This window comes from Hibiscus syriacus, unplaced genomic scaffold (assembly GCF_006381635.1).
Source record: "Hibiscus syriacus cultivar Baekdansim isolate YM2019G1 unplaced genomic scaffold, ASM638163v2 tig00002338_pilon, whole genome shotgun sequence".
NCBI classification, from domain to species: Eukaryota; Viridiplantae; Streptophyta; class Magnoliopsida; order Malvales; family Malvaceae; genus Hibiscus; species Hibiscus syriacus.
The window spans coordinates 568,070-588,661 of NW_024061926.1; the positions used below are offsets into that span (position 1 = coordinate 568,070).

Below are 20,592 nucleotides of genomic sequence, written 5' to 3' on the forward strand. Positions count from 1 at the left end.
AGACAAGCTTATTCGGTGGAATCTGGATTGGACAAGCCGAAACAATGTCAGCACTGCGGAAAGAACCATAATGGAGTCTGCAGAAGAGTCTCCGGAGCTTGCTTTAAGTGTATAGAGGCACGGCATTTTATTTGAGACTACCCAATGATGACGGGAGAGCCTGTTCAAATAGAGAGATCTACAGCTGAACCAATGAGAGTAAAAAGTCAAGGAAGATGAATGAATCAATCTGAGTCGACCGCTCAACCTGAAGTACATTCTACCGCTCGAGTTTACAACTTGAAGACCAGTGATGATTCAGAAATCATTGCGGGTACTTTTCATATAGCTGGAAAATTTGTTTTAGTTTTGATTAATCCGGGATCAAATTATTCTTATATCAGTAGTAAATTGGTTAGAGATTTGAGTCTTCCTTTAGAGCCTATTCGTAGTGAGATGATTGTGAGGAATCCTTTTGGAAATAAGGCTCGGGTGAGACAAGTCTGTCGATGGTGTTCCATATGGATTCAGGGAATTGAATTCTCAGTTAATCTAATGGAATTTGCCTTTGATGAATTTGAGGTTATTCTTGGTATGGATTAGATTTATCATTATTATGCTAATGTGAATTGTAGAGTGAAGCGAGTTCAAGTAACAAGTCTTGATGGGGTAGAGGTTAGTATGGTCAGTGAAAGAATTAATCCTTTAGCTAATGTAATATCATTGACGTCAGCCCGAAAGTTAATGTTGCAAGGACGCAAAGTGTATATTTCTAATATAGTTGATAAAAGTGTCAAAGAAAAGAAGTTTGAAGATATTCCTACAGTCAGAGAGTTTTCAGAAGTATTTTTAGATGAGTTACCCGGGTTACCTCCAGATATGGAGGTTGAGTTTCAGATTGAAGTGATGTTTGAATCAACGTTGATTTCAATGGCTCCTTATAGAATGACCCCAAAGGAATTGAAAGAGTTAAAGGCTCAGTTGCAGGAACTTTTAGATAAAGGATTCATTAGACCTAGTGTGTCACCTTGGGGTGCTCCAGTATTATTCGTAAAGAAGAAATATTGTTCGATGAGCCTTTGTATAGATTATCGACAGCTTAAGAAAGTGACCATAAAGAATAAGTATCCTCTTCCAAGGATTGACGATTTATTTGATCAACTCAAAGGAGTTGCAGTGTTTTCAAAGATCGATTTATGTTCAGAGTATCATCAGTTGAAGATCTAAGAAAAAGATGTTCCTAAAACGGCGTTAAAGACTCGATATGATCACTAAAAATTTGTAGTAATGACATTTGGTTTAACTAATGCGCCTGCAACATTTATGGATTTGATGAATAGAATTTTTTAACCTTACCTTGATCAGTTTATGGTCGTCTCTATTAATGACATATTAGTGTATTCAAATTCAAGGGAGGAGCATGATGTTCATTTTCGTGTGATTCTACAAAAGTTGAAACATAAGAAACTTTATTCAAAGTTCTCTAAGTGTGAGTTTTGGTTATTAGAAGTTGTATTTCTTGGACACGTGGTTTTTGCTTAGGGCATTCGAGTAGATCCTCAAAAAGTTAAAGTTGTTTTAGATTGGGAGATTCCGAATAATGTCTCTGAAGTTTGAAGTTTCTTGGGTCTCGTAGGTTATTATCGAAGGTTTGTAAAAAACTTTTCGATCATATCTTTGCCCTTAACCAAATTGTTAAGAAAGGATGTACATTTTGAATGGACTCCTAAATGCTAGAAGAGCTTTGAAACTCTGAAGAAAGTTCTGACAGAAGCTCCGGTGTTGGTGCAACCTAAATCAAGCAAAGAGTTCACAATTTTTAGCGATAATTCCCATAATGGTTTGGGTTGCGTTTTAATGCAAGTTGGGAAGGCAATTGCTTGTGCTTCGAGACAGTTAACGCCTCATGAAAAGAATTATCTGACGTGTGATCTGGAGTTACCAACTGTGGTCATTGTATTGAAATTTTGAATGCATTATTTGTATGGTGAACATTGCTACATCTTCACCGATCATAGGAGTTTAAAGTACTTGTTGAAATAAAAATAGTTAAATTTGACGCAAAGAAGATGGATGGAATTGCTAAAGGATTATGATGCAATCATTGACTACTATCCCGCGAAAGCCAACATTGTAGCGGATGCTCTTAGTCGAAAGACTTTTACCACTTTACGTAGTTTGGACGCTCGAATAGTGCTAAAGGAAAATGATGCATTGATGGCTGAGTTAATGTTGAAGCCATTTTTGTTAGAGCGGATTAAGGAGTTGCAAAAGAAAGATGATAAATGTTTAAATTGGTTCGAGCAAGTAGAGATAGGTGGACTTAATGACTTCGAGGTTAAGTCAAATGGGTGTTTATACTTTAAAAAGTGTGTGTGTGTTCCTAATGATTTCGAGCTGAAACGAGATATTTTTTATAAAGCTCATTATAGTCTTTTAACGATAAATCCAGTAGGAAACAAGATGTATCAAGATTTGAAAGAGTGTTTTTGGTGGCCATGCATGAAGAGAGATATTACATAATTTGTATCAAAGTGCCTAAATTGTTAACAAGTAAAAGCTGATCATCAGGTGCCTTCAGGTTTGTTGCAACACATCCCAATTTCTCAATGGAAATGGGAAAACATTACGATGGATTTCGTAATTGGTTTGCCTTCATCGTCGGGTAAAAAGGATTCGATTTGGGTAATTGTGGATCACCTTACAAAGTCTACACATTTCATCCTTGTGCGAATAGATTTTTCTATGGAGAAATATGTTGAATTGTATGTCAAGGAGATAGTGCGACTTCATGGTGTTCCAATCTCAATAGTTTCTGATAGAGTTCCCAAGATTTTAGAAGTCCTTGCAAGAAGCTTTAGGTACCCGATTAAATTTTAGCACATCTTTTAATCCTCAGACTGATGGTCAATTAGAGCGAAAAATTCAGATTCTGCAAGATATGCTACGAGCATGCGTGATTGATTTTACTAGATCGTGGGAAAAATATTTGTCGCTTGTTGAATTTGCTCATTATACTCTATCAGAAACTATTGAGAAGGAAGTGCAAAACGCCACTCAATTGGTACGAGTTAAGGGATCGGGAAGTGCATGGTCCAGACTTGATTAAAGAAGTAGAAGAAAAGGTTCAAGTGATTCAACACAATTTGAAGGTGGCCTCAGACAGACAAAAATCATACGCCGATTAAAAAAGAAAAGAAATTGAATTTCAGGTAGGTAATAGAGTGCTTTTGAAAGTATCACCTTGGAAGAAAGTACTTCGCTTTGGGCGTAAAGGAAAGCTGAGTCCTAGGTTCATTGGACCTTATGAAGTTTTGAAGAAATTTGGGCATGTGGCATATCAGTTAGCGTTACCACCAGAGATGGAAAAGATTCACAATGTATTTCATATGTCTATGCTTAGGCGATATAGATCAAATCCTGCACACATCATAACTCCAGATGAAATGGAAATTCATTCTAATTTGACATATGATGAGGATCCAGTTCAAATTTTAGCTTTTGAAAATAAGCAGTTGCAGAATAAAATGATTCCACTAGTTAAAGTCCTTTAGAGAAACCATAAAGTAGAAGAAGCTACGTGGGAGCATGAAGAGGACATGAGGAAGCAATATCCCCACCTTTTTTGTGCAATGAAAATTCAAGGACAAATTTTCTTAAGGGGGAGATTTGTAACATACCAATCATCGGGTTAGTGACCAAAATGTAAGAACTTTTAAACTCAGTGTTTTAATTAGAATAAATAATTAAACACAAGGATTTATAGTGGAATTTATGTGTAGGGCTAAATGGAAATTTTGGTTTAGTGAAGAGGGCAATATGGTATTTTCCAATAGGGATTTTATCTTCCCTTTTTAAGGGAGATGTACACGTGAGGTTTAGGATGAAAGAAAAGTAAAGTTGTAACCATTTTCTCATCTCTTCTTCTTCTACGTGAGCTTCATCCACAAGGTAAGAATTTGAATTTTTATTGTTTCCTTTAAGTTTTGGTTTGGTAGTGGAAGTAGGGGTGTTATATAAGCTTAAGTAAAGCTTATATAGGATTAAATCAACAAGATGAGTAAAATTGAAAGGATTTTGTAAAATGAGTTTTGAAATGAAATTTTGATATAGAGTAATTTTTTGAATTTTTAATAAGATATTTGACTTGGTAACAGGCTAATTAAAAGTTTAGGAGTGTTAGAAATTCATAAGAGCTTGGTTAGTAACATGGTATGATTTTTAGATATAGGTGTTTTAGTGAAATTTTATATGTTTGGGAGTAGTAATTGGGTACAAGTTGGTTTGAAAGTATAAGGGTGAGTTCAAAGGCTTAAGGTATGATGTATATGAGAGGTTTTTGGGTAATATTCGAAGTGAAAATGGACATTATGGGCTTCGAGTATTGGTACCGCTAGAACAATACCGATATTTTAAGGGAAAAATCTATGAAATTATTAAGGTAAGTATCGATACCTGTTGTAGAGGTATCGATATTGTAAGGGTAGTATTGATACCGAACGATGGTATCGATACCATACAAACATCGAATTCCATATTGGTATCGGTACCTTGAGGAGGTATCGATACCCTTGAAGAGAAGTATCAGTACTGGAGGGATAGTACCGATACTTCTAGGCATGAAATGGATAGTAAGAGTTTCTTACATCCCAAGTTAGTCTGATTCAATATAATGAGTTGAAGAACAGTATTGATTTTTGATTGTTTTGTGTAGTGATTAATCATAATCGACTTCCGGTCAGCTCGGTATATAAATTATCGATTCGAAAGGGTTAAAGATTTGGATTAGACTTCCGTGATGCAAATGTGAGTGCAACTTCCCAGTTTTGTAATAAAATTGAGGAAGGCTTGCGATAAGCCAACTTTAATATTTTCGATCGGAAACATTATAATTTTTTTATGTTGTCTTTCAATGTTTTATTCAAGTTATATTATACAAGCTATGTTTTATGATTATATGACTATGAAAATATAAACTATGAACAAGTGAATGTGAGCAGACTCTACGAGAGAGAAACTATGTGAATAAGAAACACTTCGAATAATGATTGAATATAATTATGTGATTAATAGCCCAAAGTATATGTATGAGGATTAGAGGTATAGTTGGCATGTCAAGAGTCGAGGGTTTTATGTGGTTCTTTGGGACAAATATATGGCACTTCAGTGTAAACCTATGTGGTCTTTCGGGACAATTATGTGCCACTTCGGTGCAAATTAGGAGCTGTGGTAACAACATTAGTGCACAACCTTATAGTACTCAAATACCTAGAGTTCCCATTAGTATAACTTGGGCATTTGGAACAAAGACATACAAAGGGAAACTATTCATAAGTATACTTTTGATATGCAAAATAATGAAAGTTCTTTGTATAACATTTTGAATAAAAACAAATAAGATTATGTTTACTAAGTTAGCAGTATTTTTATTGCCTCACTAAGTCATTGACTTAGCGTGTGATTTTCACGCGTAGGCTTGAAGAAATCAGACGGCTGAGTTGTGGAAGATAGCATATCACTGTAAGATCAGATCAAGACAAATTAAATGTAGGTTTTGTGTTAATTTTGTAAAGAATTGGCATGTATTAAGCGTTTAATTTGGAAATGCTATGATCTATTTTGTAAACTCATACATTTTGATATTTATGTAATTTATTAAGATTGTATGTAAAAAAATGTATGTTAAATGATTATTTTATTAAATAAGTTCATATTTTGTATTTTGATACAAAATTTTAATTTTGTTTCTAATTGTGAATTTCATATGTTTTGAAAAGTCAAATGTGACACCTCGGATTCGTATTCGGGTCAGGGGTGTTACATTTAATGGTATCAGAGCCATGGTTTAAGTGGTTTTAAGTTTGAAATAAAGTTGTTTTTTATTTTAAAAAGTGTGCATGCCGATTTTTAATAAAGTCTTTCTGATCTAATAAGGTGATTAATATGTTATCCATACTAATTCATTTAGTAAATTGATCTTAATAGATGTCAAACTTTTAAGGCTCCCAAAGTGATGCAGGAGATAGAATGAAGGAGAGTAGTAACTCCTCTGCCCCGAGCAGGCAGGGTGAGGAGCTAACACAGCCTGGAGTGCCTGTATAAGATCAGGGGACTTTCTTCCAGAGTTTGGATGTGATCCTGATGCATTTCCAACCATCTGCCTCCTCATGCCCTAAGATGAATGTCCTTAAAGAGTTGAGAAGTATAAGAGTGCCTGAATTTAGGGGAGAAACTGAAAAATATTCGGTTGCCGCCGATATGTAGCTCAATGACTTGAATGTTATGCTTGAGAATCTCCATTATTCTGAAATGGAGAAATTGGATGGTGTAGTTTCATTATTATGGGGTCAAGCTAGAATTTGGTGGTCGAATGTGTCGATGAGAGCTTCAAGGGATCAGATGACTTGGCCTTCTTTCTGGAGGAGTTTAAGAACAAATATATAGGAGATTAGTTCATCTGGTAGATGAAGTAAGAGTTTATGAATTTAAAGCAAGGGAATCGTACGATGTATGAGTTTGAGTGCGAATTCAACAAGTTGAGTAGATTTATTGCCAAGCTAGTTCCTATAGAGAATGACTCCTGTGATTGGTTTGTGGAGGGTTTGTGGAGGGTTTACGACCCCGATTGAAAGAATTGTTGTTGGCACTTAACCTCTCTTCCTTCCAAGAGGTAGTGAACCGAGCTAAAGCTTTGGACCAAGCTCAGAATGAAAGATTTATGGAGCAAAGAACGCAATGGAATAAAATATCTGGTGTGTCGTCTGGTTCTTCGCAATCAAATAAGAGTATAGGTTCAAGTTCTCGACTTCATACCAGAGCAAAATCCGCAGCATCCTCCGGTAGAGGATAAATCTGGGAATGGTAAGACAAGCTTATTCGGTGGAATCTGGATTGGACAAGCCGAAACAATGTCAGCACTGTGGAAAGAACCATAATGAAGTCTGCAGAAGAGTCTTCGGAGCTTGCTTTAAGTGTATAGAGGCAGGGTATTTTATTTGAGACTGCCCAATGATGACGGGAGAGACTGCTCAAACAGAGAGATCTACAGCTGCACCAATGAGAGAAAAAAGTCGAGGAAGATGAAGGAATCAATCTGAGTCAACCGCTCAACCTTAAGTGCACTCTACCATTCGAGTTTACAACTTGAAGACCAGTGAAGATTGTGATTATTCAGAAATCATTGCGGGTACTTTTCATATAGCTGGAAAATTTGTTTTAGTTTTGATTAATCCGGGATCAAATTAATCTTATATTAGTAGTAAATTGATTAAAGATTTGAGCCTTCCTTTTAGAGTCTATTCGTAGTGAGATGATTGTGACGAATCATTTGGGAAATAGTGCTCGGGTGAGACAAGTCTGTCGATGGTGTTCCATATGGATTCAGGTAATTGAATTCCTTGCTAATCTAATAGAATTACCCTTTGATGAATTTGAGGTTATTCTTGGTATGATTAGATTTATCATTATTATGCTAATGTGGATTGTAGAGTAAAGCGAGTTCAATTAACAAGTCTTGATGGGGTAGAGGTTAGTATGGTCAATGAAAGAATTAATCCTTTAGCTAATATAATATCATTGACGTCAGCCCGAAAGTTAATGTTGCAAGGATGCCAAACGTATATTTCTAATATAGTTGATAAAAGAGTCAAAGAAAAGAAGATTGAAGATATTCCTACAGTTAAAGTGTTTCCAGAAGTATTTTCGGACAAGTTACCCGGGTTACCTCCAGATAGGGAGGTTGAGTTTTAGATTGAAGTGATGTTTGAATCAGCACCGATTTTAATGGCTCCTTATAGAATGGCTCCAAAGGAATTGAAAGAGTTAAAGGCTCAGTTGTAGAAACTTTTAGATAAAGGATTCATTAGACCTAGTGTGTCACCTTGGGGTGCTCCAATATCATTCGTAAAGAAGAAATATGGTTCGATGAGCCTTTGTATAGATTATCGACAACTTAATAAAGTGACCATAAAGAATAAGTATCATCTTCCAAGGATTGACGATTTATTTGATCAACTCAAAGGAGCTACAGTGTTTTCAAAGATCGATTTACATTCAGGGTATCATCAGTTGAAGATCCAAGAGAAAGATATTCCTAAAATAGCGTTTAGGACTCGGTATGATCATTACAAATTTATAGTAATGACATTCGGGTTAACTAATGTGCCTGCAGCGTTCATGGATTTGATGAATAGAATTTTTCAACCTTACCTTGATCAGTTTAAGGTCGTCTTTATTAGTGACATATTAGTGTATTGAAAGTCAAGGGAGGAGCATGATGTTCATTTTCATGTGATTCTATAAAATTTGAAAGATAAGAAACTTTATGCAAAGTTCTCTAAGTGTGAGTTTTGGTTATCTGAAGTGACATTCTTGGACACGTGGTTTTTACTGAGGGCATACAAGTAGATCCTCAAAAAGTTAAAGTTGTGTTAGATTGGGAGATTCTGAAGAATGTGTCTGAAGTTTAAAGTTTCTTGGGTCTCGTAGGTTATTATCGAAGGTTTATCAAAAACTTTTTGATGATATCTTTTCCCTTAACCAAATTACTAAGAAATGATGTACATTTTGAATGGACTCCTGAATACCAGAAGAGCTTTAAAACTCTGAAGAAAGTTCTGATAGAAGCTTCGGTGTTGGTGTAACCTAAATCAAGCAAAGAGTTCACAATTTTTAGCGATAATTCCCATAATGGTTTGGGTTGTGTTTTAATGCAAGATGGTAAGGTAATTGCTTATGCTTCGAAACAGCTAACGCCTCATGAAAATAATTATCTGACGCGTGATCTGGAGTTAGCGACTGTGGTCTTTGTATTGAAAATTTGAATGCATTATTTTTATGGTGAACATTGCTACATCTTCACTGATCATAAGAGTTTAAAGTACTTGTTGAAATAAAAAGAGTTAAATTTGAGGCAAAGAAGGTGGATGGAATTGCTAAAAAATTATGATGCAATCATTGACTACTATCCCAGGAAAGCAAACGTTGTAGCAGATGCTCTTAGTTGAAAGACTTTTACCACTTTACGTAGCTTGGACGCACGAATAGTGCTAAAGAAAATGATGCATTGATGGCTGAGTTAATGTTGAAGCCATTATTGTTAGAGTGGATTAAGGAGTTGCAAAAGAAAGATGATAAGTTTTTAAATTGGTTCGAGCAAGTAGAGATAAGTGGATTTAATGACTTCGAGGTTAAGTCAAATGGGTGTTTATACTTTAAAAAGTGTGTGTGTGTGTTCCTAATGATTTCGAGCTGAAACGAGATATTTTTTATGAAGCTCATTATAGTCCTTTAACGATACACCCAGGAGGAAACAAGATGTATCAAGATTTGAAAGAGAGTTTTTGGTGGCCATGCATGAAGAGAGAAATTACTGAATTTGTATCAAAGTGCCTAAATTATCAACAAGTAAAAGTTGAACATCTGGTGCCTTCAGGTTTGTTCCAACCCATCTCAATTTCTCAGTGGAAATGGGAAAACATTACGATGGATTTCGTAACGGGTTTACCTTCATCTTCGGGTAAAAAGGATTCGATTTGGGTAATTGTGGATCACCTTACAAAGTCTACACATTTCATCCTTGTGCGAATAGATTTTTCTATGGAGAAATATGTTGAATTGTATGTCAAGGAGATAGTGTGACTTCATGGTGTTCCAATCTCAATAGTTTCTGATAGAGTTCCCATATTCAAGATTTTAGAAGTCTTTGCAAGAAGCTTTAGGTACCTGATTAAATTTTAGCACTTCTTTTAATCCTTAGACTGACGTCAATTAGAGCGAAAAATTCAGATTCTGGAAGATATATTGCTAGCATGTGTGATTGATTTTACTGGATCATGGGAAAAATATTTGTCGCTTGTTGAATTTGCTCATTATACTCTATCAGAAACTATTGAGAATAAAGTGCAAAATGCCACTCAATTGGTACGAGTTAAAGGATCGGGAAGTGCATGGTCCATACTTGATTAAAGATATAGAAGAAAAGGTTCAAGTTATTCAACACAATTTGAAGGTGACCTCAGACAGACAAAAATCATATGCCGATTAAAAAAGAAAAGAAATTGAATTTCAGGTAGGTGACAGGGTGCTTTTGAAAGTATTACCTTGGAAGAAAGTACTTCGCTTTGGGCGTAAAGGAAAGTTGAGTCCTAGGTTCATTGGACCTTATGAAGTTTTGAAGAAATTTGGGCCTGTGGCATATCAGTTAGTGTTACCACCAGAGATGGAAAAGATCCACAATGTCTTTCATGTGTCTATGCTTAGGTGATATAGATCAGATCCTGCACACATCATAACTCCAGGTGAAATGGAAATTCATTCTGATTTGACATACGAGGAGGAGCCAGTTCAGATTTTAGCTTTTGAAAATAAGCAGTTGCGGAATAAAACGATTCCACTAGTTAAAGTCCTTTAGAGAAACCATAAAGTAGAAGAAGCTACGTGGGAGCGTGAAGAGGACATGAGGAAGAAATATCCCCACCTTTTTGTGCAATGAAAATTCGAGGACAAATTTTCTTAAGGGGGAGATTTGTAACATGCCAATCATCGGGTTAGTGACCAAAATATAAGAACTTTTAAACTCAGTGTTTGAATTAGAATAAATAATTAAACACAAGGATTTATAGTGGAATTTATGTATAAGGCTTAATGGAAATTTTGGTTTAGTGAAGAGGGAAATATGGTCTTTTCCAAGAGGGATTTTATCTTCCCTTTTTAAGGGAGATATACACGTGAGGTTTAGGATGAAAGAAAATTAAAGTTGAAACAATTTTCTCATCTCTTCTTCTTCTACGTGAGCTTCATCCACAAGGTAAGAATCTGAATTTTTATTGTTTCCTTTAATTTTTGGTTTGGTAGTGGAAGTAGGGGTGTTATATAAGCTTACGTAAAGCTTATATAGGATTAAATCAACAAGATGAGTGAAATTGAAAGGATTTTGTAAAATGGGTTTTGAAATGAAATTTTGATATGGAGTAGTTTTTGAAGTTTTAATATGATATTTGACTTGTCAACAGGCTAATTAAAAGTTTAGGAGTGTTAGAAATGCATAAGAGCTTGGTTGGTAACATGGTATGATTTTTACATATAAGTGTTTTAGTGAAGTTTTGTATGTTTTGGAGTAGTAATTGGGTACAAGTTGGTTTGAAAGTATAAGGGTGAGTTCAAAGGCTTAAGGTATGATGTATATGAGAGATTTAAGAGGTTTTTGGGTGATTTTTGAAGTGAAAATGGCCATTCTGGACTTCGAGTATCGGTACCATTAGAACAGTACCGATACTTCAAGGGTAAATCTATGAAATTATTAAATTAAGTATCGATACCTGTTGAAGATGTTTCGATACTGTAAGGGTAGTATCGATACTGAATGATAGTATCGATACCATGCAAACATTGAATGCCAGATTGGTATCGATACCTAGAGGAGGTATCGATACCCTTGGAGAGAAGTATCGGTACTAGAGGGATAGTATCAATACTTTTAGGCATGAATTAGATAGTAAGAGTTTCTTGCATCCCAAGTTAGTCTGATTCAATATAATAGAGTTGAAGAACGATATTGATTTTTGATTGTTTTATGTAGTGATTAATCGTAATCGACTCTCGGTCAGTTCGACATATAAATTATCTATTCGAAAGGGTGGATTAGACTTCCGTGAGGCAAATGTGAGTGCAACTTCTCGGTTTTGCAATAAAATTGAGGATTGCTTGCGATAACCCAACCTCAATTATAATTTTTTTAGATCGAAAACATTATAATTTTTTTATGTTGTCTTTCAATGTTTTATTCAAGTTATAGTATACAAGCTATGTTTTATGATTATATGATTATGAAAATGTGAATTGTTAACAAGTGAATGTGAACAGACTCTATGAGAGAGAAACTATGTGAATAAGAAACACTTCGAATAATGATTGAATATAATTATGTGATTAATAGCCCAAAGTATATGTATGAGGATTAGAGGTATAGTTGGCATGCCAAGAGTCGAGGGTTTTATGTGGTCCTTCGAGAAAAATATATGGTACTTCGGTGCAAACCTATGTGGTTCTTCGAGACAATTATGTGGCACTTCGGTATAAATTACGAGTTGTGGTGATAGTATTAGTGCACAACCTCATAGTACTCAATACTTAGAGTTTTCAGTAGTATACATTGGGCATTTGGAACAAAGACATACAAAGGGAAACTATTCATAAATATATTTTTGATATGCAAAATAATGAAAGTTCTTTGTATAACATTTTGAATAAAAACAAATAGGATTATGTTTACTAAGTTAGCACTATTCTTATTGCCTCACTAAGTCATCAACTTATCGTGTGATTTTCATGCGTAGGTTTGAATAAATCAGACGATTGAGTTATGGAAGATTGCATATCATCGGAAGATCAGATCATGACAAATTAAATGTAGGTTTTGTGTTATTTTTGTAAACAATTGGCATGTATTAAGCGTTTAATTTGGAAAAGCTCTGATCTATTTTGCAAACTCGTACATTTTGATATTTATGTAAATTATTAAGATTGTATGTAAAAAAAGGTATGTGCAATGATTATTTTATTAAAGAAGTTTATATTTTGGATTTTGATACAAAATTTTAATTTAGTTTCTAATTGTGAATTTCATATGTTTTGAAAAGTAAAATGTGACACATCGATTCATATTCGGGTCGGATACGGGTCATATGTGTTACAGGCTCTAGCGTGATATTCACAAGAAACTTTTTCATTATACAAACTTGGATGAGCGGGTAGTAGAGGCTTAGCCAGGCGTGGAGCAATTAGCTGGGCTTGGAGCAACTTGTTATATAATTTTTTGTACGAAAATGAAGGAAAATTGGGTAGAAGCTCTTTTAACCTCATTGTCTCCTTACCATTATTATTGCTAATTTGAAGACCTTGTGACTGATCAGCGAGATGTTTTGCCTTTTTCAATGGAACTTGAACCTCTTCTATGCTTCTCTTCTTTACGTTAGGCTCAACTTTCGTGTTAGAAATTTTACCATCAATTTTTGCTTTTTCCAACATGATCTTTGTCACATTCTCTGGAAGCATACCTGTTTTTTGGAGTTAAATTGGATTACTACATTCTCCAACAGGTCTTTGATCATTTGTTATCAATGCATTGGTTGCACCACTAACATTTCAATCCTCACTCGAAGTTTTTATCTTTTCTTGCTCAGTATGGTCTTCTAATGTTTTCTCCCCATATATTATTGTAACCATCATACTCATTAGCTTGGATATATGTTCCTTGGACTCAATTTGGAACTTTCTTGTTTCATCAAACATTTCTTGTTGAGTCTTTATGAGTTTCTCTTGGATTATCTCGATCCTACTAACACGTGCTGATATTTCATTCATTACTTTCGATCTTTTTAGATAAAGGATTCATTAGACCTAGTGTGTCACCTTGGGGTGCTCCAATATCATTCGTAAAGAAGAAATATGGTTCGATGAGCCTTTGTATAGATTATCGACAACTTAATAAAGTGACCATAAAGAATAAGTATCATCTTCCAAGGATTGACGATTTATTTGATCAACTCAAAGGAGCTACAGTGTTTTCAAAGATCGATTTACATTCAGGGTATCATCAGTTGAAGATCCAAGAGAAAGATATTCCTAAAATAGCGTTTAGGACTCGGTATGATCATTACAAATTTATAGTAATGACATTCGGGTTAACTAATGTGCCTGCAGCGTTCATGGATTTGATGAATAGAATTTTTCAACCTTACCTTGATCAGTTTATGGTCGTCTTTATTAGTGACATATTAGTGTATTGAAAGTCAAGGGAGGAGCATGATGTTCATTTTCATGTGATTCTATAAAATTTGAAAGATAAGAAACTTTATGCAAAGTTCTCTAAGTGTGAGCTTTGGTTATCTGAAGTGACATTCTTGGACACGTGGTTTTTACTGAGGGCATACGAGTAGATCCTCAAAAAGTTAAAGTTGTGTTAGATTGGGAGATTCTGAAGAATGTGTCTGAAGTTTAAAGTTTCTTGGGTCTCGTAGGTTATTATCGAAGGTTTATCAAAAACTTTTTGATGATATCTTTTCCCTTAACCAAATTACTAAGAAATGATGTACATTTTGAATGGACTCCTGAATACCAGAAGAGCTTTAAAACTCTGAAGAAAGTTCTGATAGAAGCTTCGGTGTTGGTGTAACCTAAATCAAGCAAAGAGTTCACAATTTTTAGCGATAATTCCCATAATGGTTTGGGTTGTGTTTTAATGCAAGATGGTAAGGTAATTGCTTATGCTTCGAAACAGCTAACGCCTCATGAAAATAATTATCTGACGCGTGATCTGGAGTTAGCGACTGTGGTCTTTGTATTGAAAATTTGAATGCATTATTTTTATGGTGAACATTGCTACATCTTCACCGATCATAAGAGTTTAAAGTACTTGTTGAAATAAAAAGAGTTAAATTTGAGGCAAAGAAGGTGGATGGAATTGCTAAAAAATTATGATGCAATCATTGACTACTATCCCAGGAAAGCAAACGTTGTAGCAGATGCTCTTAGTTGAAAGACTTTTACCACTTTACGTAGCTTGGACGCACGAATAGTGCTAAAGAAAAATGATGCATTGATGGCTGAGTTAATGTTGAAGCCATTATTGTTAGAGTGGATTAAGGAGTTGCAAAAGAAAGATGATAAGTTTTTAAATTGGTTCGAGCAAGTAGAGATAAGTGGATTTAATGACTTCGAGGTTAAGTCAAATGGGTGTTTATACTTTAAAAAGTGTGTGTGTGTGTTCCTAATGATTTCGAGCTGAAACGAGATATTTTTTATGAAGCTCATTATAGTCCTTTAACGATACACCCAGGAGGAAACAAGATGTATCAAGATTTGAAAGAGAGTTTTTGGTGGCCATGCATGAAGAGAGAAATTACTGAATTTGTATCAAAGTGCCTAAATTATCAACAAGTAAAAGTTGAACATCTGGTGCCTTCAGGTTTGTTCCAACCCATCTCAATTTCTCAGTGGAAATGGGAAAACATTACGATGGATTTCGTAACGGGTTTACCTTCATCTTCGGGTAAAAAGGATTCGATTTGGGTAATTGTGGATCACCTTACAAAGTCTACACATTTCATCCTTGTGCGAATAGATTTTTCTATGGAGAAATATGTTGAATTGTATGTCAAGGAGATAGTGTGACTTCATGGTGTTCCAATCTCAATAGTTTCTGATAGAGTTCCCATATTCAAGATTTTAGAAGTCTTTGCAAGAAGCTTTAGGTACCTGATTAAATTTTAGCACTTCTTTTAATCCTTAGACTGACGTCAATTAGAGCGAAAAATTCAGATTCTGGAAGATATATTGCTAGCATGTGTGATTGATTTTACTGGATCATGGGAAAAATATTTGTCGCTTGTTGAATTTGCTCATTATACTCTATCAGAAACTATTGAGAATAAAGTGCAAAATGCCACTCAATTGGTACGAGTTAAAGGATCGGGAAGTGCATGGTCCATACTTGATTAAAGATATAGAAGAAAAGGTTCAAGTTATTCAACACAATTTGAAGGTGACCTCAGACAGACAAAAATCATATGCCGATTAAAAAAGAAAAGAAATTGAATTTCAGGTAGGTGACAGGGTGCTTTTGAAAGTATTACCTTGGAAGAAAGTACTTCGCTTTGGGCGTAAAGGAAAGTTGAGTCCTAGGTTTATTGGACCTTATGAAGTTTTGAAGAAATTTGGGCCTGTGGCATATCAGTTAGTGTTACCACCAGAGATGGAAAAGATCCACAATGTCTTTCATGTGTCTATGCTTAGGTGATATAGATCAGATCCTGCACACATCATAACTCCAGGTGAAATGGAAATTCATTCTGATTTGACATACGAGGAGGAGCCAGTTCAGATTTTAGCTTTTGAAAATAAGCAGTTGCGGAATAAAACGATTCCACTAGTTAAAGTCCTTTAGAGAAACCATAAAGTAGAAAAAGCTACGTGGGAGCGTGAAGAGGACATGAGGAAGAAATATCCCCACCTTTTTGTGCAATGAAAATTCGAGGACAAATTTTCTTAAGGGGGAGATTTGTAACATGCCAATCATCGGGTTAGTGACCAAAATATAAGAACTTTTAAACTCAGTGTTTGAATTAGAATAAATAATTAAACACAAGGATTTATAGTGGAATTTATGTATAAGGCTTAATGGAAATTTTGGTTTAGTGAAGAGGGAAATATGGTCTTTTCCAAGAGGGATTTTATCTTCCCTTTTTAAGGGAGATATACACGTGAGGTTTAGGATGAAAGAAAATTAAAGTTGAAACAATTTTCTCATCTCTTCTTCTTCTACGTGAGCTTCATCCACAAGGTAAGAATCTGAATTTTTATTGTTTCCTTTAATTTTTGGTTTGGTAGTGGAAGTAGGGGTGTTATATAAGCTTACGTAAAGCTTATATAGGATTAAATCAACAAGATGAGTGAAATTGAAAGGATTTTGTAAAATGGGTTTTGAAATGAAATTTTGATATGGAGTAGTTTTTGAAGTTTTAATATGATATTTGACTTGTCAACAGGCTAATTAAAAGTTTAGGAGTGTTAGAAATGCATAAGAGCTTGGTTGGTAACATGGTATGATTTTTACATATAAGTGTTTTAGTGAAGTTTTGTATGTTTTGGAGTAGTAATTGGGTACAAGTTGGTTTGAAAGTATAAGGGTGAGTTCAAAGGCTTAAGGTATGATGTATATGAGAGATTTAAGAGGTTTTTGGGTGATTTTTGAAGTGAAAATGGCCATTCTGGACTTCGAGTATCGGTACCATTAGAACAGTACCGATACTTCAAGGGTAAATCTATGAAATTATTAAATTAAGTATCGATACCTGTTGAAGATGTTTCGATACTGTAAGGGTAGTATCGATACTGAATGATAGTATCGATACCATGCAAACATTGAATGCCAGATTGGTATCGATACCTAGAGGAGGTATCGATACCCTTGGAGAGAAGTATCGGTACTAGAGGGATAGTATCAATACTTTTAGGCATGAATTAGATAGTAAGAGTTTCTTGCATCCCAAGTTAGTCTGATTCAATATAATAGAGTTGAAGAACGATATTGATTTTTGATTGTTTTATGTAGTGATTAATCGTAATCGACTCTCGGTCAGTTCGACATATAAATTATCTATTCGAAAGGGTGGATTAGACTTCCGTGAGGCAAATGTGAGTGCAACTTCTCGGTTTTGCAATAAAATTGAGGATTGCTTGCGATAACCCAACCTCAATTATAATTTTTTTAGATCGAAAACATTATAATTTTTTTATGTTGTCTTTCAATGTTTTATTCAAGTTATAGTATACAAGCTATGTTTTATGATTATATGATTATGAAAATGTGAATTGTTAACAAGTGAATGTGAACAGACTCTATGAGAGAGAAACTATGTGAATAAGAAACACTTCGAATAATGATTGAATATAATTATGTGATTAATAGCCCAAAGTATATGTATGAGGATTAGAGGTATAGTTGGCATGCCAAGAGTCGAGGGTTTTATGTGGTCCTTCGAGAAAAATATATGGTACTTCGGTGCAAACCTATGTGGTTCTTCGAGACAATTATGTGGCACTTCGGTATAAATTACGAGTTGTGGTGATAGTATTAGTGCACAACCTCATAGTACTCAAATACTTAGAGTTTTCAGTAGTATACATTGGGCATTTGGAACAAAGACATACAAAGGGAAACTATTCATAAATATATTTTTGATATGCAAAATAATGAAAGTTCTTTGTATAACATTTTGAATAAAAACAAATAGGATTATGTTTACTAAGTTAGCACTATTCTTATTGCCTCACTAAGTCATCAACTTATCGTGTGATTTTCATGCGTAGGTTTGAATAAATCAGACGATTGAGTTATGGAAGATTGCATATCATCGGAAGATCAGATCATGACAAATTAAATGTAGGTTTTGTGTTATTTTTGTAAACAATTGGCATGTATTAAGCGTTTAATTTGGAAAAGCTCTGATCTATTTTGCAAACTCGTACATTTTGATATTTATGTAAATTATTAAGATTGTATGTAAAAAAAGGTATGTGCAATGATTATTTTATTAAAGAAGTTTATATTTTGGATTTTGATACAAAATTTTAATTTAGTTTCTAATTGTGAATTTCATATGTTTTGAAAAGTAAAATGTGACACATCGATTCATATTCGGGTCGGATACGGGTCATATGTGTTACAGGCTCTAGCGTGATATTCACAAGAAACTTTTTCATTATACAAACTTGGATGAGCAGGTAGTAGAGGCTTATCCAGGCGTGGAGCAATTAGCTGGGCTTGGAGCAACTTGTTATATAATTTTTTGTACGAAAATGAAGGAAAATTGGGTAGAAGCTCTTTTAACCTCATTGTCTCCTTACCATTATTATTGCTAATTTGAAGACCTTGTGACTGATCACCGAGATGTTTTGCCTTTTTCAATGGAACTTGAACCTCTTCTATGCTTCTCTTCTTTACGTTAGGCTCAACTTTCGTGTTAGAAATTTTACCATCAATTTTTGCTTTTTCCAACATGATCTTTGTCACATTCTCTGGAAGCATACCTGTTTTTTGGAGTTAAATTGGATTACTACATTCTCCAACAGGTCTTTGATCATTTGTTATCAATGCATTGGTTGCACCACTAACATTTCAATCCTCACTCGAAGTTTTTATCTTTTCTTGCTCAGTATGGTCTTCTAATGTTTTCTCCCCATATATTATTGTAACCATCATACTCATTAGCTTGGATATATGTTCCTTGGACTCAATTTGGAACTTTCTTGTTTCATCAAACATTTCTTGTTGAGTCTTTATGAGTTTCTCTTGGATTATCTCGATCCTACTAACACATGCTGATATTTCATTCATTACTTTCGATCTTTTTAGAAACACGCCCAGGGTGTCTTTAATTTGCTTTCAGAACTTCTGTCATAACATCCTTCACAAATTATTCTCACATTTTCATGATTGAGGCATGTTAACATGCTATGCAATGTATAATGTATAAACGTGAATGTAAAGATGCAAAAAAATGCAAATGCAAAAATGTAGAAATAAGAATGCAAACTATATAATACAAATATGTATATACAAAAGGTGTTATTCAAGAGTGATCATCTTAAAACAACTTTCATTGAACACAAAACGTTTTGGTACATCAAACAAACTTTACATATAAGGGATAGCTTTCACTCTTAATTTCTCTATTTCTCTCAAAAGACAAGTTAGTTTCCAATCATGCTCAAGTGTTGAGTTGTCAATTTGCTTTAATTCTCTAGTAAAGCTAGCTAAATCAACCAGTTTATGAGCCACATTTTTGCTTGGGCAGCAGCTTTCTTCATGATATTGTCTTTTTCCTTCATTTTTCGTGTCAATTCTTGGAGTTGTAGATAATGTTTTTCATTTTTCCTTATAATAAAATCTTTGTGGTTATGAATTTCTCATGTAAGATCTTCATAATCATCTACAAACTTCATCAAGGTCTTGTTTTTTTCCCTAGTGGCTTCTAGTTCAACATCATTCTTATGCTTGTGGCGCTGATATGTGGCTTCTACATTGGTTATAAATATATTCAACATCTGGTTTTTGGCTTGACATCTTCCCAAATTTATGACGGTTGTATTGCATCTTTCTTCAGCAATTCGTAAATCATAAGAAAACTTCTTGGCTCGACCTTTGTGTATCTTACAATCATTTTTCAGTTTAGTGACCCCTGTTATCCACTCTTATAGGGTATTTCCTATACTAACATTTTGAAAGGCTTAACTGATCTTTTGGAAATCCTCACACATTGTCTTAATCTCTGTGCTCAGTTTATCGTTTTCAATCTTTAAATGATGTATTTCAGACTCATCCTTCAGAAAATCTTTTTCTTTTTGGATGCCCCTACTGATACTCTTACCTTTTAACAATTTTGGTATCAATCTAGCAGGACCATCAGCTACCGAACTAGGTTGATCTTTTATCTCAAATTATAAGATTCCATTATCCAAAAGATGTTGGACTCGATGTTTGAAGGTAATGTAGATCTTAATGGAATGTCCTTGAATTTTGGCATAATATTCACAACGAACAATGATATCATTCCAATTTGGATACGGAGGTGGCCTAGGTTTCACATAATGTGAAGCCACTTCTCAGGCTTCTAGTAGCTTCTCATACAACTCCTTATACGATATAGGGATAGAATCAAAATGAGAGCTACTTCTTGGCTTGGATTGATCCTAAGTTTCCGACGTTGGGAAAAGATTCTTAAATACCAACGAGTTCTGATTGCATGACTTCTTTTCATCTCTTGGAACCTCTATAGTTTTCACTATTTCTTTGGTATTTCCATATAATTTGTTGATACGAATGGTGATCATGTGTGATCTCTCAGATTGACTAGGATACGATTATTCTAAAGTAATTCCTTGTGCATCTGACATTGCAAGATTGTGTTTATCGAGCTCTTTATATTCTTATGCAGAAGTCTCTTTTCCTTTGGCCAAAGCAGATATTCTATCCATCATCTTGGACATTTTCCCTCTTATCTCTTGTATCTCCTTATGCTCTTCATCATACATACTATCTTTGGGTGAATAGCT

At 34.6% G+C, this 20,592-nt stretch overlaps 1 protein-coding gene across 1 annotated transcript; it reads left to right on the plus strand.

Moving 5' to 3' along the window:
- The first annotated feature begins 219 nt into the window (after positions 1-219).
- Positions 220-3,533, plus strand: LOC120144857. The gene is made up of 7 exons (XM_039158819.1): positions 220-471; positions 583-887; positions 1,616-1,628; positions 1,717-1,935; positions 2,029-2,316; positions 2,551-2,840; positions 3,383-3,533. The coding sequence occupies exons 1-7, from the start codon at positions 220-222 to the stop codon at positions 3,531-3,533; spliced, it is 1,518 nt and encodes a 505-aa protein (XP_039014750.1).
- The last annotated feature ends 17,059 nt before the right edge of the window (positions 3,534-20,592 follow it).

What these genes read in the sequence shown, in the direction of transcription:
- LOC120144857 (XM_039158819.1), top strand. Translation starts at nt 220, where the DNA reads ATGAATCAATCTGAGTCGACCGCTCAACCTGAAGTACATTCTACCGCT. An exon ending in CTTTTGGAAATAAGGCTCGG is followed by an intron (nt 472 to 582) that starts GTGAGACAAGTC and finishes GGTATGGATTAG; the next exon opens with ATTTATCATTATTATGCTAA. An exon ending in GTCCTTGCAAGAAGCTTTAG is followed by an intron (nt 2,841 to 3,382) that starts GTACCCGATTAA and finishes GTCTATGCTTAG; the next exon opens with GCGATATAGATCAAATCCTG.